Source organism: Tinamus guttatus, unplaced genomic scaffold (assembly GCF_059628265.1).
Source record: "Tinamus guttatus ecotype Peru unplaced genomic scaffold, ASM5962826v1 Tinamus_guttatus_pri_ptg000525l, whole genome shotgun sequence".
Classification (NCBI taxonomy): Eukaryota; Metazoa; Chordata; class Aves; order Tinamiformes; family Tinamidae; genus Tinamus; species Tinamus guttatus.
The window spans coordinates 1,344,714-1,356,993 of NW_028289059.1; the positions used below are offsets into that span (position 1 = coordinate 1,344,714).

Genomic DNA, 12,280 nt, shown 5'->3' on the forward strand with positions numbered 1-12,280 from the left:
AAACAATTTTGAAATCTTGTCAGTGTGTATGGCACATAGAAAGAAATTAAATTAGCTTATTTAATTTTTTACCAATTTTTATTTGGGTATAAGGAATTGTGAAGCATAGAAATAAATCATTTTTAAAACTAGGATGCATTTTACTATTTCATGAAAGTCTCTTCTAAGTGAAAATATGACAGCAGTACAAAATTGTATTTGTAGGCAAAAAATACTTTGCTCCAGGATCTCACACTACAGATGTTAGGCATCTTTCCACCTTCCTGGCAGGATGTTTTATGTAAAATTAATTGCAACTAGAAAATCTGTGATTGTTTTGTCATTAAGTTGCATTACTGATGGGAAAAACAGCAGTGTTTATTGTATAATTTATTTAGGGATACGGCAGAACAACTTTTTTTTTTTCTCAAAGGAAACACGAGCAAAGGCAGGAAGCTCTTTGGAACATAATCAAAAGAAGCTCATGTTAATTTGTGACTGCCCTAAATAGTGAAAATTGTCAATTCAATGAAAAGCTTGATCTGTGCCTAGCATGGGTCTATGTGTGAGATGAAGACATACGTGGAGCTCCAGGCCGCGTTGGAGGGTGTTTTGGACCCCCGTGCTCCATAGCAACCGAGCACTGGGAAGCCTCTGCAAACCTCTTCACCACGCGGCGGGTAGGGAAGGAGACGAGAAACCGGAGGAGGAGAAGTCGGGAGGAGGTTTCGGAGCAGTTTGGCAGTGGCGAGGCGAGCGCCAGGACGAGCTCAGCAGCGCGGGGCGCAGAGCGGCGAGGAGCGCTTCGCAGCGGCTTGTGGAAAGTAAACCAGTAATTAGAAAGATCAGAAGAGCCTGATGAAAAATGTGGAGAGGGAGGTGAGGTTGCTGGAATGGCAGGTTAGTAGCAGGGTAATCGCCCTCTTGCCATCCCTCCTGGCTGTCTCACCTCGTGTGGCTGCTGCCCCGCAAGATAAAAGTGCTCTACTTTGCATGGGCTGGCTGAATTCCAGGGGGCCGAAACATTTGTCATGCTTACATTTCACAGAAAGGTTACGCTGATATTTGTAGGCTTCCCCATCCTCACTTAAGAGTTCTAGAAATAATTCGCTTCAGAGTTCTAGAAATAAGTCCATGCTCAAAGAGGTGCATATTGGTAATTAGTTCAAGTCAGACTGGGGCTGTTAGGAGCCATGCAAGGAAATGAAACAATTCATGCAAGTGTATACCTCGTTTCTACTGAGAAGGGGGTTATATAACCCATTTATGTTTTTTTTAGGTAAAGGAATTTTGATATGGACAAGGCAGATACTTCACTGTTTAGACATGCTAATGCTGCAGTGGGTGACTTCTTGGTTATGGAGTTTTTCATCAAGCAAGGATGTGGGATAGCATTAGGATTGTTTTGTTTACAGCTGAGGTCGCCTTTGTAGATTATGGGAACGGAGCTGCTCATCTCAGTGAGCCAGCGCAGAGGTCACCACGGCTGGAACGAGCCAACGTTTGTCGGGCCGGCTCGTGATCGAGTGCGTTGAGATAAACGTGCTGTTTGTTGCACCAGGGTTGTGCAGCTCTTTATGGGCAGACATAAAGCCCAAGTAGGAGACCATGAGCATTATACCAACATAGGTGTAATGCTGCCCAAGTAAAGCAAAGAAAAAATCCACCATCAAGGAGCAGGTCCTTTCTTAAATTATTTAGTTTGACACAGGTTGCTGCACTGAATTATTTCCTTCCTTTGTTTCTTGCTTTTGGTATCGATTTCAGAATTTATAACCAAGTAGATTTTAACAACACTTTTCCACAAGATTAGGCAGTCCCTGTGGAGAAGTACTGCACTGGAAACTTGCATGTGGAGAGGCTTCCAACCATGACGTTAGCCAGACATTTTACTCCTTGTTCCTGGTAGGTATTTCATTCAAAGCACTGTGGCAACACAAGAGCAGTTCCCAAAAGAAAAATAGCGTATTCTTGATCAGAGCATGCTGATTTTCCTTCAATTAAAATGACTGGCAAATGTGTGGGGAGACAAGAAGCTTCAGCAGATACGGAATTGAAACTTATGTTCCTTAAACCTAAGAGACATCATTTGAAATTCCATTCACCACAGTTCGCTTCCTGCTAAGGCAAAATAAAACCCCAAGATCATTTCCAAAATACTCGGTGTGACAGTCTAGGAAAAAAAGACACTTCACAATGGTTTGGAATAAGAGCAAGTTTTGCTGGAATATAATTCTAACAGTGCTGGGCATTTCTGTTGGTCAGTAGACGTGGTGGCAGATTTCAGCTGAAAATTACGTTTAATATCCCAAATTATGGTTCTGCTCTATTCAAAAAACAAAACAGTAGCATAGACCAAAGTGTGATGAATGCCATTTCTCACATAGCTTGTGTTTTGTAAATCTCTAGCATGAAGTTAGAAAAAAAAGACTTGAATAGGAATGAATATCTCTTTTTAAGTATCCTATAAAGGGTAATAGATTTTTCATTGTTTGTAAAGGAGAAATAATTCACTGTTAACTGTTGTCAGTCAATTTGGAACATACCATAAACAACAATTTAGAGTGGTTTTGCCCACACATTTATTTCGATATAATAAAAACGGTACTTTATGTTAGTGATAAAATATGAGACATTTTCAATATATTCTAATCGAAGTCTGAATTTTAATAATGACGAAGAATTAAAATGGAAGCTCACTTAGGTATTGCAGTGCTTAGAAGCTGTCTAGAAGGACCCTTCCACTGCAGTATTTAATTAGAAGCTGGGTAGCTGTGATTAAAGCGTGAGCTAATGCGTTTGCTCTTGCTTGAGAGCTCGTATCCTTCTGCGAAGAGGACAAACATATTGTGCCATGGTCTGTTACTGTGTTGCTTGTTCTGTCTCACATCACGGCAATAATTTTTTAAATAGCATTTTATTCAATTTTCCACTTCAGTACAAAACACAAGGATTGAACAAAAACATATTAAATATCAATCAGGTTTTCTGCAGCACTTACTGAGGCTCAGGAGAATTGGTAAATGAGTAATAGTTTTTGCTGTCTTAAAAATCCATTAGCGTGCAGGATAGCCTAATGCAATCAAAAAGATTTCTCTTTCTTCCTCCTTTCTCTCAGCTCCCCTTTTGCTTGGCACATACACATTCGTAACAGAATTTGGCAGTTTTCTTCACTACACAATGAAAAGTTTATTCTGTAGTACTACAAAATGCAATCTGTGACTAAGGTTTTAGTAACCAGGTACCTTCCTAAAGTCAAGGATTATCTTTCCCCTGCTAAAATAGTATTTGAAATAAAGTTTACATATTTTGAGATGCTGTTGATCCTCAGATTTAATAAAATCAAGGTTGCTTTGTATCAACTCCAGGTATATGCCCTGCTCACTCCCCTGCAACATTGGGGATGAGGAACGTGGGGGCCTCAGCATTGAGGAACTGCCTGTAATGCTGCTTCTGTGTCAGTAAATAATATCCTTCAGGCTTATCTCTCTGATTTCAAAGATCATTTTTGTTACTTCAGCCCTGTTTTTACCCATAACCTGCACAGAAGGAATGAAGTGAGGGGATGAGAAGCATTGGCCTTTGGATAAAAACGCATTGTGCAATAAGAGGTGCCCAGGTGTCCGGGTGCTGCCGCATTGGGGCAGGATGGCTGGACTGACGCGGTGCTGCGTGCGAGCAAGGAGGAGAAGCTGCTTAGCACACGCTGTAGGTTAGTGCTGCTGGTGCCCTGCTCGGCAGCGCTGCGTAGCCTTCTGGTGTCGGGAAGTTCCTGCTCTTTTGGAGTTAAAACCACATTGTGCCATGCCATGCCAATATAATGTGTGTTGGCCCTCCTCAGAGCAGGGAGTGATGTAGCTGGCACCTCAGGGGAATCACTGTCCATCATTGCCTCCCTTCTCCCCATCCTACTGAACTTTTCTTGACCCTTCTAGCCAAAACCAGGGGAACTTTTCCATGTGAAAAACATAAAGGCAGAGGGAACCATGGGATCAAGTGCATTGCTGTTTAGATAGAGTGATGAGAAGAAAAAAAAACATGTGCTTTTGATTTCAAGGCTGGTTCTGAATGGAGTGAGGAGAAATGCAAACATTATCTTTGGCCTGAATATAAAGCATTTATTCCTTTCTTCTGAGTTGGAGAAAGATTAAGAAAAATATTACTCAAAATGATGAAGAGATGAAGAGGCAAAGATGAAACTCCATATCAGAACTGTTTAGCCTAACAGAAATAAAGAACATAAGAACAGCTGGTGCAAATGAGCAGTTCTCCACCGATGTTAATGACACTTAACCCCGCTGGGAATGCGGTTCCAGGTTTATACTGTGTGAGGAGCTGGGTTGGGTGGTCTGAAGGTCTGTATGCTGCTAGAACTGTAAGGCTGCTGGGGAGGAAGGAGTGGATGTGGAAGTACTGTGAAGGCAGAGATCAATTTTGTGAATGAAGAATGCAGAAAAGGAGTGAAAAGGTAACAGACCTGTATGTTTCAAGGTACAGCTGAGTGAGCTCTTACGCTACAGAAAGTAGGTCAGTAAAAGCTGAGAGATTGAGTTCAGTTTTAGGCATAGCAATCAAGTGTATTTTATGATTGATTTCATTAAATTGATACAGGGATAGGCTTTGACATGCTGAATTTGATGAAGTAGCAATATGGGGGACGAGAGAGAGGTGCTTTATAGGAGCTGCAGGGAATTGTCTTCGTGAACCAAGTGTTGTGTTAGAGATGCTTTTATGGAGTTCTGTGTTGCTTTCCAAAGCAAATGCTGCAACTATCTGAACTTTTTAGCAAAGGAAGGATGTGAACAGTAAGGCCCACTGCTTAAAACAAATAATCAGGCATCAGCGATTTGTGATTCCTAACAGTGAGGCAGACTGAAGAATGATGCTAATTATTTTGATTATTAAGTGCTTGTTCATCAACTAAGGATCAGCCAAGTTCATAAACTGCTTGTGCAGAAAATAGGAAGAAAAAAGGAAAAAATAAGTGCATTTTAGAGTTTATTTTCTGTGCAGGACTAGATTATATTAGGTTTAGTATGACATTGTAGTTTCGGATTTTTTTCATCCTATTCATCCTGTGCTCTGTTGAGTTGAATGATGGTGTTTGTGGTCTGTATGATATTCAGGGCCCAATTAAGTTTGATCAAAGAGGCACTTCGCAAAACACTTAAAAAAATGGCATTTTTCCATAAAAAGTTCACCTTATTATGGTATTTTATGGCCACTGTTGGACATCTTCTTGAACCATAACTAGAGTTGGATCCACAAATATATATATATACACATATATATGTTTTTGGAGAAGAACCATCTTTGTTTTTACAGTTCAGGCAGTATGCAGCTGTGTTTCACAACTCATTTTACGCTAACAGAAATAACTATGTGTAAATTCTGGTTGATTAAAATTTGACTTTTCTCTCCATAATTTACAAATATATTCAAGACTTCCTGCCCTGAGGAAAGATGTGCGCTCTGTGAAAGATTAGTTGGTAGCACGAGTCCGTACTGAAGAGTCTCCTGAGCTCGGGGGAAGCCACCCGATGCTGAGCAATGCCACGTCAGTTTAAGAGATTTTATTAGCACTTGTTAAAGTCCATCCTAAACAAAAAGGACATGTTTTGTTTTTAATCTACCTTATGGTGTAGCTGGGTGTCACACGGAGCTTGGTGTCTTAGCGGTGTTCTCTGTTCAAGCCCATCCCATTCTGTCTGTGGCCATTTGCACCCAAGGCTGATGGGGAGCAACAGCTCAGCACCCTCGTGCGTCACCTTCTCGGTGTGATTTCTGGAGGCTCCTAGGATGTTTGCTGTTAAAATCCGTCTGGATGCTCTAGTTTTGCCACTGGTGGATGCTCTAGTTTTGCCATTGGCAGAGTGCACAGTGTGTGCTCCTGTGGTTATGGAAACCCTCTTCTGTGACTTCCAGGCTATTTTCTCTGCCTGAATATCTGTGAGAAAATGAAGTAGAAATCACAGCTTTTTGAAGCTGCCTTCTTTCTTTCAGCCATTATGTTATCATTTCCTATTGTGGTAGATTTCTTATAACTTAATTAAGTATAAACATTTCAATCTGCATTAGGAGTGTAAGCAATTTTTTCTGTGTATCTTAATAGAAAAATAAAAACAAGGTATTTAACAGAGTGTGCCAGGAGAGAGTGTCTTAGTTATCTTTTCCCTTTCCCCAGAAGGCTCTGGCTGTGGCTTTGCAGCCTTCAGTGGTCACAGAGCAAGAGTAGCTTTAGCCCAGCACACACTGCTCTTGTCCACTTACTGTCCAGAGGCAGAGGTTGTCAGAAAATATTAATTCATGGAGTTTCGTTTTGGCTGAAATGCCTTAGGTTTGACAAAGTTTTGCCTAGTTTGCTAGACCTTCAGCTCAGAGGGAACGGGCAACTTTTTCTGCTGTCAGCACCGGGACTGGCAACAGCATCAGGGTCACCGGACAGGGTGAGTTTCCTGTTCACTGGAAATTTATGTTTTTGTTGGTTTTGTTCCATGGTGGACCAAAACAAGCAAATAAATGAATAAATCCGGCAAACTAAAAGCACAGATTTTCAGATGACGGTAAAGATACTGCACTGTTAGGCAGTGCTGTGTGAACAGAACAAATCAGTCAAGGCTTTACAGCCTCAAGGGGATGATTGCACCTTTTGTTCCCCACTCTGCCTAGCACAGGGTGTGGGTGCCCAGCACTTCACATGTCTTCACCACAGCTTCATCATAAGGTTGTAATTTCACTTCTCCACTGAGTACTTTATTTGTGCCAATCCCTTAAGTGACCACTCAAGAGCCTTTCATGGAAGTCCTCCCTAATTACCAAGGAAATGTTTAGAGCTGTTGTCTTCCTGTCTATGTTTATTGTGTTGATTGGATTTGGATACATGCTTTTATTTGTGTAGAGCTTTCCCTACTTAGAAACACTCATCTTGCCCATTCTGGCTTATTCCCAGCCTGTTGCAAGGGTGGGAAGTGTGCGGGCTGGTGGCTGATTGCAGCTTGTAATTAGTTTGTTATGGACTGTGGACTCACTGTTCTTGCAGAGCGAGAGAGGATGATATCTCTATAACGTTGCACTTCTGGCTATATATATATATATGTATGAACTACCAAATGAAAGCCCTCAGTGAAGCCCTTCCTGATCGCATGGTGAACCACATCAAAATCACATCCACCGGAGTCACAAATTGTACAATTCACACAGCTGAAATTGTGTGGCATTTGTTTGGCCTTTCCTTGTTCCTTGTTTCCTTGTTATTTTGCCTTTCTTTGTTCAACTCCACCTTATGCAGCACTTACTGATAGTTGGCTCTGGGCAGAGGCAGTGGCAATCCTTGCCTTATAGTGAGGGATTGTTGTGTCTCCAGGAGTGGACTCCTCACACACAGAGGTTGAGCCTTGGGGTGAAATATATGGTGTTAAGTTCATACGAGAGTGACTTGGCTCAATGTCTTGGTATCAGTGGGAGGCACAGCATGGCTCAGTATCTTGATGTCAGTAGGAGGCTAGAAAAAAACTAAGTTTCTAGCACTGAGGAGTTGGATATGGGTAAGATTTTGAAAGATTGCCCGAGCCCCCTGTGGGTTTCTGTTTCCAGGTTTTGTAAAAACAGTGCTAAGAAACTGATGAACTAAAGTGGAGACAGAGTCATGTCTCTTACCACAGCACTCCCCAGAGGACTGGCTGTAACCTCTGCTTTCAGAACAGATTTTCCAGCTGCTCCGATTCACCTGTTTTAATACCAAGAGCCTCCTCTATAATTTGCCCCACGCTGGCATCATTTTGTTGTGAGGTTGGGAGCAAAACCAACACTCGGTAGAGGGAGGCCATGAGACAAGGATTGCAGGAGGGTTATAAAACTTGCCTTTCCTTCCAGAAGGGATCTGCTGTTAGCTCTTTCAGTTAAATCACGCACAGAAACAGGCTGGTAACATAAACAGGAGAGGCATCCAAGTAACGACACTTCCCCTTTCCAATCCGAGATGTCCAGCCGAAATCTAAGGAAACAGCCGCTGTCCCAGCAGCAGGAAGTGGCTCTACCAGGATCCCCAAGTTTCCAGCGCAGTATTTCAAAATCCAGCTCAGTCTTTCTTGTGAAATATGAGAGACTGGATTATATAAACTCATCCCAGAGAGATACAGCAGTGAGTCTGAATGCAGACTTGGGTTGGCCTTCGGGGAGCTGCTTCACGACCATAACTAACAGCAGCGTGCTGGAAGATTACTCATCCCCCATTGAATAACTGTCTGCATTGGATAGTTCCCTTTTGCCAAAAGAAAAAAAAAAAAAAAAAAAAAAAAAGATGGGCATTTCAGGACTATGTAGTACTGAAGTATGCTTCAGTTCCCATAAATAATACTGCTTAGCATGAATGCACTGAGATCTATTCACATAGCATGAACTTGTTTTCATCTTTTGAAAATTGTAGAATTCTGGAATAAACAAAATGAAAGCTTTTTTTTTCTTTTTTCTCCTGCACATGGCTCAGAATAAAGCAGTGGGAGTTTTTTATTCCTGGGCACGAAAACAAGGTATTGGCACAACCCATACTAATAGGCATACTGTAGATGCAGATACAGTGTACATGGTGTCATGAGGAGCTGCTCCCTTTCTCAGAACAGAGTTTACAATTCTGAATTTTTAAACCTTCTTTTTCAATCTGAAGCATCTCTATCATCTACTCTGATTTTTTAGTGGTATTCTGATAATTCCTATAATGTAGGACAGTCTGCACAAAGAAGTGTTCACTGCTGCAAAGGAGTGATACATCTAAGAAGCAGGGAAGAAGCAGGTGCAGAATGGTAAGAGAGATATAGACAGGACTCATATATGTTGAATATGTTAGTAAGTATTGACGATCAGTATCTGTTGTTATTACCTGGCCTATTTCAGCAGTCACGAATAGGAATGATGCAGCTGCTTTGCTGCTTGAGCATTGCACTCGCAGGGGTGCATGAGTGAATCACGTAGCCAGTCCACCAGGGTGGCGGGGCGGATAAATCCGGTGGTGCCCTCCATACAGGGATCTACACCTTTGCACACCCACACCTGCAACCTGTGTAAGTCTTCCCAGTGAGACGACAAAACTCACTTTTGAGGTACTACAGGCTTCAGGATGTTGGTAAGCCACGAGGGTCTCATTATATATACACGTGTATACATATATGTGTGTGTATATATATATACATGTATACATGTATATATAAGCTGTTTCTTTTGTAGCTGTATAAATTGCCCTTCATTCCTAATTTTAAGTAGTCTGATCTTTTTCCTGCCTGGCAAATTACTTATTCAGCAAACTGTCTACCTAATGTGAAGTTTTCAAATGCAGTAATAGGTGTTCAGATTTTATACATATTTGCGCAAATGACTTAATTGATGTTTTATAAGAACGCAGAAGATACTTGCGTGAGAAGAGCTTTGTCATTTCTCACAGTGTAAGAGTAATACACAGTGTACTACAAGCAAAATGACATTCTGAATAAGTAAAATCACCACATTTTTGTGCTATCTGGAGGCCTCTGTGACTGATTAGTCATATTGTGCATATTAATTACGAAAGGGTCAAGCATCAGCATTGCTGAGTGCCTTATACCCCACTGATTTTATTCAGAGTTGCATATCCACGTCATTAGAGCTGTGTGAATAGTGTGAATAGCAAGTTGTTTAGTTCACTGGCAGTTCTGAAAAACAAGAACCTCTTCAACTGGGAAGCATCAGGAGGTTTGAGTTTTTCTTCCATTGAATAAATAGAATGAGACGACCAAGCCACTTTATTTCAGTTGTGAGTGTCTCTAAAAAAGGCAAAGAAAAAAAAATGAAATCAAAGGGTTACATTCACAGAGGGATGTGGAATATGTCTCTCATAAAAGCTGTGACAAGACACATTCTTACACATCTCAAGCCTCCTAAGAGATAACAGCCTGAATTAGGTCCTTTCTCTGAAGAAGTCAAAGGATAGACTTAAAACCCAGGATTTGCAGATAGCGGGGAAGCATGGTAAGCAGTGGGCAAGAAAGTCCATAGCTGGTTGAGTTGTTTTGGGAATAGTATTTACATCTCCTCTGGCTCATAAGAATCTACACTGTTTCCTCTTGACAATGCTAGACTGTTTTTTGGTATATATATATATTTAATTTTAGCTTAACCAAAACTATTCCCAAAAATGTATTTTTCAGAATCTTTTCTATTTTTTTTTTTTTGTGGAATATAATGAAACACTTTACCAGGTGTACTCTGATAAAGTCTGTGGTGAAGAGTATCGCTCTGTCTGTCCCACAGTAACAGGACTGTGGTGGCCTAGGACTGGAAGAGTTTGGTCTGTCTTGCTGTTCGAGAACAGGATACTCTTATCTGCTCTGCTCTTCCTCATCTCCTTCTCCCCATCTGGGTTGAAAATACGAATCATGTTTTATCAGTGAAATTGCTTCACAGATTGTACAATCCACTTAGGAGGATTAATACTGGTCTTTTGTAAGTATGATCTATGTGCTGCAGATGAATAAATTTGCATGTGTGAAAAAGAACAAATTTAGATAATTGAGCGGTGCAGAGCTTAGTGCTAGGAACATTCACACAATAGTATCTGTTTCACCAGATGTGCGTGACTAAGTGGTGTCTTGCTACTTGTTACAGAATGCTAACTGCAGAAAGGGATGCTAAAAGTATGACCTTTAAGTATATAGGGAGAGAAACAGTTATTTGCCAAGTGCAAAAGATTGCAAAGCTTCAAGAGCAAATTATATGGCCAGTGGACATGAGAGGAGAAAAGCTGAGCTGCACATAGAGTCATGCAGACAACTAAATAGGTTTTTCCTGGCTTATATTCTTCATAAAAGGAGGATGCTCTTGCAGATTGTATAATTTATTAGGGATTCATGGGAAAGTACAATTTCTAAATACATTTAATGATATATGAGAATCCTCATTATTTATGGTAGTTAGGGATGTGGAACTTCTAGAGACGGTCCAGCTCAGAGGGACAAAGATGATTAAGGGACTGGAGCATCTACCATATGAGGAAAGACTAAGCGAGCTGGGCCGGGCCTGTTTAGCCTGGCGAAGTATGAGAGGGGATCTGATCAACATGTACAAATAGCTGAGGGGAGAATGTAGGGAGGATGGGGCCAAACTCTTCTCGGTGGTGGCCAGTGACAAGACAAGGGGTCATGGGTATCAATTGAAACACAGGAAGTTCCATCTCCAAGTGAGGACGAAGAACTTTCCTGTGAGGGTGACAGAGCCCTGGAACAGGCTGCCCAGAGAGGCTGTGGAGTCTCCTTCTCTGGAGATCTTCCAAACCCACCTGGATGCCACCCTGTGCCTAAGTATGCTCTTATAGATGGATTTTTTTGTTAGCCATTTCTTTTTCCTGTGAGAAGTTCTTGCATTATAAGCAATGAATAGGTAGCAGATTATAGATTTATTGAGCAAGATCACAAGAGCAGCTAGATTTAAGAATATTACTAAAATTCAGGTTCGTTGTGTGTTGTGTTCTTCATCATTGCCGAGATGGCACAAATTATTGCTGACCAGAAGAAATAAAGTTTGCACATTCTGCCAGAGAGTTTCCATGGGTGCTGACACTGGCCAGTGGCTTATTGAAGTGTTATCATAAAGATGAGAAATGAAATGCCTTCAGCCTGATACACTGTATGTGCATCTTCACGAATCGCTTTTGGTTCAGAGCTCGCGAAGGGGAGATTATTTCTTGCGCTGAGGAGATGGCAGACTTGAAGCCAGCCAAGTGCTCCGGAGCCGGCTGCCCGGCTCGGCCGAGGCTCGGGATCCGCCTCCGGCTGCCGTCCTGCCGCGGCAATGACCCCTCTCTTGTCTGTTGTGACACCCAGGTGAAAAGCAGGCGGCAGAGCCAGACGATGCGGAGCTGCTGAGCCTCAGCAAAAGGCTGGTGGAGAATGCGGTGCTCAAGGCCGTGCAGCAGTACCTGGAGGAGACGCAAAACAAAAACAAACAGGCTGATGGAAGCCCGGTGAAAACCGAAGAAGCAGCTAGTGGCAGCAAGCATGAAAACGAGAATGGTGGCAGCAAGTGAGCGTGTGCAAAAGCCCAGGAGCACACAGCCCGCCGAGAGGAACCGCAGGAACACGTTCCCGCTGCCTGCGCGGCCTGCTGCGCGGCGCTGGCTCACAGGCCTCGGCTTTGCGAGTCCCTGAGCAAGAGTTTGTTCCCGACCGAAGGACGCTGCCGACCAGCTCCGCTGGGGCATTTGCCTTGCTGGGAATCCAGTGAGCGTGGGAGAGACGGACGGCGGGAAGAGGCAGCAGGGTGGCACGGACAGCTCCGG

General features: G+C 42.3%; 1 protein-coding gene across 1 annotated transcript in view; it reads left to right on the forward strand.

Annotated features, from left to right (window-relative positions):
* AKAP7 (A-kinase anchoring protein 7) overlaps positions 1-12,028 on the forward strand; it is a 78,387-nt gene extending 66,359 nt beyond the window's left edge. The window contains exon 8 of the mRNA XM_088533887.1: positions 11,826-12,028. Within this exon, the coding sequence (XP_088390013.1) occupies positions 11,826-12,028 (203 nt within the window). The remainder of the gene's footprint in view (positions 1-11,825) is intronic.
* Positions 12,029-12,280: the final 252 nt, after the last annotated feature.